The sequence below is a fragment of the Tupaia chinensis genome, unplaced genomic scaffold, assembly GCF_000334495.1.
Source record: "Tupaia chinensis unplaced genomic scaffold, TupChi_1.0 Scaffold138584_1, whole genome shotgun sequence".
NCBI classification, from domain to species: Eukaryota; Metazoa; Chordata; class Mammalia; order Scandentia; family Tupaiidae; genus Tupaia; species Tupaia belangeri.
Window position 1 is genome coordinate 450,826 of NW_006198478.1, and position 5,528 is coordinate 456,353.

The following is a 5,528-nucleotide window of genomic DNA, read 5'->3' on the forward strand; positions in this document are numbered from 1 at the left end:
ACACACACACACACACACACACACACACAGAGAGAGAGAGAGAGAGAGAGAGAGAGAGAAGGAGAAGGCAAGCCGCCAGATCCGGGCCTTGAACGATGGTTGGCCATGTGGGAATCCAGTGCTTTTAACCACTACTCCACCTACTGGCCCCCATACTTACTCTTTAGTACTGTTTCTTTTTTCTTTATTTATGATAGAACTCATGTGAGTATGAGAGAGGGAGAGACAGATTAGACAGAGAGGAGAACCCTTCACAGGTTCTAGTCACACCACAATGCCCTTCTTTCAGTCCTTTAGTCCTTTGGATCTTGGGCATTCCCACACGTGCCTGGAAAGTTTCAGACTAATATGGCTGGAGATTTGAATTGCAGTTGCCACATGAGATCCAGCTTTTCTAAGGAGTCCATTACTGCTGTGTCACAGAGCTGGCCCACACTGTTTTTTCTCCTCAGTGATATACTTGGATTGTTCTTTATAAGAAAAGGTAGACTAGCCAATTCCCCCACCTTTTATTTAAAGAATTATTTTATTTATTATTATTATTATTTTTAAAATTTGACTAGAGAGAGACAGAGAGGAAAAGCGAGAAAGCAAGCTGCCAGGTCTAGGACTTGAACTGTAGATGGCCATGTTGGAGTCCAGTACCATGCCACTTGCTGCCACCCCTTACTTCCTTTTCATAATGCACATTTTCAAACATGCACAAAAATAAATTATAAAATTTAATGAATTCCCACATTCCTATTCAATTAAATTTTTTTTTTTTTTTTTTTTTTTTAAGGGCCAGCAAGTTGGATTAAATGGCAATGTCACTGGACTCCCACGTAGCTGACCGTGGTGTGAGTCCTGTACCTGGTGGCTTAAACTCACTCTGGGCGCACGTGCATGCGTGCTCAAGATCCCAAGAGGAGAATGGAGAAGGGATTGTGGCGTAGTCATTTCCACCTGGGAGGGTGATTTCTCGCTTTCCATCTTTCTATCTCTCTCTGTCTCTCTGGTGAGAGTACACGCCCTATAGCATAAACCTCTCCAAAAGAAAAAGAAATGTAAACTAATTTTTCAACATTAGTTTCATCAAGTTCAAGACTTTTGTTTGTTTGTTTTGAGAAGTTTTTGCTATAGGGCGTGCGCTTGCCGCAGTCCCTTCTCCATTCTCCTCTCGGGATCTTGGGCACACACGCACACGTGCCCAAAGTGAGTTTAAGCCACCGGGTCCAGGGCTCGAAACACGGTCGGCTACTTGGGAGTCTAGCAACATAGCCATTACGTTACGTTAACTGCTGGTCCCATCAAGATGTTTTTTTTTATAGGCAGTGATACCAGCCATACGTTATTAACAAAACAAAACTAGAAACAAAATATTCTTGCCCTTTTGTACTTCACTGTAGCTCCTGGTGTGAAGAATCTTGTCTTCCTGTGACTTGAGTCCTGTTTAATTTTCTAGAGCTTTTTGCCAGTAGTGTAAAGGTTTCTCTCAGTGTATTCCTGGCCTTTGATAAACAGTTCTGTAAACTGATATCCATTTGATACATAGAATAAATAATACGGTTTGATAGGTAAACTCACTCACCATCCAGGGTGATTTTTCCTGGGAATTTTGGAGTGAAGTCTGTGTATATGTACATAGGCAAATAATTTTGCTTTGTTTTTGGTCATATGGCAGCCAGTTGCCTTAACCAGCATGCCATGGGCTGGTGTGCTTGCCAGAGAGAGGGAAGTGAGAAATCACTCCCTGAGGAGATGGCTATACTGCAGTCCCTTCTGGGATTTTGAGTACTCAAGCATACACTCAGGCATGGTTTTCAAGCTGCTACGTCTGGAACACAAACCGAGGTGGACCATGTGTGAATCCAGCACTTAACCAACACGGCACCTACTAGCCCCATATGGGCAAATACTTTTAAAGTTTTTTCAAGAGACCTAAGCAGTTATTTTAACTTTCTTTTTTTAAACACTTCTACAGAAAAGACGCTCAAATCGCCAAGTTAAGCGAAAAAAGTATACTGAGGACCTGGATATAAAGATCACAGATGATGAAGAAGAAGAGGAGGTGGATGTAACTGGTCCAATAAAACCTGAGCCTATTCTCCCTGAACCCGTGCAAGAACCAGATGGCGAGACTTTGCCTTCCATGCAGTTTTTTGTGGTAAGCTGAGAACTTAAGCAATTTGAGAGGTTTGTCCTGCTATTTATTCATAATCATCTGTTAACTGACTGCATCTCTTGCTACAGGAGAATCCCAGTGAAGAAGATGCAGCCATTGTAGACAAAGTGCTTTCTATGCGGGTTGTAAAGAAGGAGGTAAGGTCTCTGTCTTAAGTATCAGGCCATAATGCTACATTCACAGGTTTTAATGAGCGTCTTTGACTATCAGGTTATATTGTTAGGATGTAGTTATGAGAGATGAGAAAATAGAAACTGTCTTATTGCCTTTTCTTTTACTTACCTGTTCAAAATGGATAAAGGCTTATATATTTTCTCCAGCAGTCAGGTCTCTATTATTGACATACTAGATCAGTTCCTTAATTCCTGAGTCAATAACACATGTGTTCACGGAGTGTTCACGGAGCATTGATATGAAGTTCTGCCCTAGATGGTTGAAATTAAAGAGTATTTTATTTGACAAATAAGGGATTAGTCACTGTAATTTCTTTCTTTTCAGCTTCCTTCTGGACAGTACACTGAAGCAGAAGAATTCTTTGTCAAGTACAAAAACTAGTATGTGATCTGTATAAAAAGTTATTAACCCCAAACCCCACAGGGTTGTAAAAAAATTTTCCTGTGTAGACCATCCTGGGTGGGAATGTCTCTTTTTAAAAATCATCTCCTGGCCTAAATAACTGGTTTTAATGGGGGAAAATATCTATTCAGACAGAAATTTACGAATTGACATGACCCTGTTATGGGTGAGGTAAGACCATCCTGGGTGGGAATGTCTCTTTTTAAAAATCATCTCCTGGCCTAAATAGCTGGTTTTAATGGGGGAAAATATCTATTCAGACAGAAATTTACGAATTGACATGACCCTGTTATGGGTGAGGTATAGGTGCTTCCTGATAAAATCCTTTGTGATTTTTTCCTATGTTACTCTAGCACTATGACCTCAGTCATTAAATTATTCTCCATAGACCAGCAGAATTAGGACTACTTTTTAGAAATGTGAATTTTCAAACATACCTCTGATCAGATAGTCTGTATGCCAATTGAAGCTTAGGAAGCACTGACCTTAAAAGGAGACTGTCTCCTGGTTTAAGGACATACTTGTTATGTCTGCTCCTGGCTAATCTCAAGCAGTAGCCTAACACTTTCTTTTTCTTGGACCATAACTGGCTATTTCTATCCCATTAAGCTCCTATCTGCACTGCGAGTGGGCTACTATCTCTCAACTAGAGAAGGATAAGAGGATTCATCAAAAACTAAAGCGCTTCAAAACCAAAATGGCTCAGATGAGACACTTCTTTCATGAGGTAATTAGGAAGACATACTGCCTATTGTTTCTTTCACAGAAGCACAAATAACTGGAGCTATTAACGTTGGCTTATTTTTCAAGACTTCTAGTTAGTTTGTGTATGTGGGTATAAAGTTTTATTTATTTATTTATTTTTGGAGAAGTTTTTCACTATAGGGTGCGTGCGCCCACCAGATAGACAGAGACAGACAGAAAGCGAGAAATCACCCCCCAGGGGGGGATGGTCACGCCTCAATCCCTTCTCCTCCATTCTCCTCTCGAGATCTTGGGCATGCACGCACACACGCCCAGCGTGGGTTTTAAGCCACCGGGTTCGGGACGCGAACCACAGTCGACTACGTGGGAGTCCAGCGACATAGCCATTACGCTAACTGCTGGTTCCCTAAAGTTTTATTTTTGATCATTGACTTTCCTTAGATAATTGCCTTGTGCTTTATTTTTCTGCATTTTCGTGGTTTGTTTATTAGTTCTGGAGTATTTTCATTTTTAAATAATGTATTTAACTTTATTTATTATTATTTTAATATTTCCAGAGAGAGAGACACATACAGAGAGAGATAGAGAAAGTGAGAAAGGAAGCCTCCAGGTCTGGGACTCGAACCGTGGTCGGCCATGTGGGAGTTCAGGGCCATTAACCACCACACCACCTGCCACCCAGTTAGTGTATTTTTTTTTAAAGTTTATTCATTTATTTCTTCGAGGAGTAAGGGGAACAGAGGAACAGCATCCCTAACAGGATCTTGACACTACAGTCCACTCCCAACCTCAGCCAGCCCCGGCATGCACATACATGTGGCCAGCACACTCAGGGATGTCTCTAGACAAAAATTCAGAACTTTCTCTTGTGTGTCAGCCTCACAAAGTGTTGTATTTTACTGGTGCACCACTGTCCGACCCCTAGTTCTGGGGTATTTTTAAATTGACTTCCTCTGTACACGGGAAGTATTTCCAAACAGCTGATAAACTGACCTCTGATCCACTTGAGGCTTTATCCCTCTAATCTCAGTCTTTAGCTGTTAATGGTGTCTATCTATAAGCACCTGTATTACAAAAAGGGAACATTTTCTCAAATTTTTAAAAAAAAATTTGCTAGAGGGCACTTAGGTTTACTGGGGGAGATAAAAAGAAGGAAAGCAAGAAAGCACTACCTGCTCCCCTGCTGAGGGTGGTCTCACTGCTGTCTTTTCTCCTTACAGGATTTTGAGCATATGTACACATGTGCTTGTGTGTTTTTTAAACTGCTGAGTCCAGAACTTGAACCATGTAGTCTGCCACGTGGCATCCAGCCACCTTAACTGGTAGCTGACTCTCAAATTTCTAACCTAGTATCACTAGAAATAGTGATAAAGAAGCTTTAATTTTCCGTGTCGAGGGTTATTAGTAGCTAAATCCTGGAGCAAGATGAATAAAGAAATAGTGTTCATTGTATTTGACAATTTTGAGGTTATTAATTACTTTAACAAGAGTAGTTTCAGTTGGGTGATGCAAGTAAAAGGAAGAATGGAATGGATAGAGGAGTGAAGTAGATGAAGTGATGTAGGTAGTAACATGTTTAAAGCTCATGAGGGGGCCCAGCAGGTGGCTCAGTGGTTAAGCTGCTGGACTCCCATGTGGCCAACCTGGTGGCTTGAAACTCTTGACTGGGTGCATATATGTGCATGCCCAAAATCCTGAGAGGAAAATGTAGGAGAAGGAGTTGTGGCATGATCATCCCCTCTAGGGGGTGATTTCTCACTTTCTGTTTCTCTGTCTCTCTGGTGAGTGCACACACATTACAGCAAAAATCTCTAAAAAATAAAATAAAATTTAAAACATAAATAAAACTTACGGGAAGTCTGCTTGCAGTGGCACATGCAGTAGTACACTGTTGCACAATGCTGGAACCGTATCAGAAGTCCTGAGATCAACCTGAACGTGGTGGTCATGTGTTGCCTTGCCCACAATTCTGGCTGAGTAGAAGGCCAGGTGTGGAGGAGGATCTGAGGAGGATATACACTGTCAGGTGTCTGTGTCTCCCTCCTTTTCTCTCTTTTCTGTGTGTTTTAAAAGAAAGCAAGGG

General features: G+C 41.3%; 1 protein-coding gene across 1 annotated transcript in view; it reads left to right on the forward strand.

Annotated features, from left to right (window-relative positions):
• Nucleotides 1–5,528, forward strand: part of CHD8 (chromodomain helicase DNA binding protein 8) — a 78,693-nt gene that overhangs the window by 41,565 nt on the left and 31,600 nt on the right. The window contains exons 6-9 of the mRNA XM_006161420.3: nt 1,964–2,146; nt 2,233–2,301; nt 2,663–2,718; nt 3,350–3,467. Coding sequence (XP_006161482.1) covers nt 1,964–2,146; nt 2,233–2,301; nt 2,663–2,718; nt 3,350–3,467 — 426 coding nt within the window. The remainder of the gene's footprint in view (nt 1–1,963; nt 2,147–2,232; nt 2,302–2,662; nt 2,719–3,349; nt 3,468–5,528) is intronic.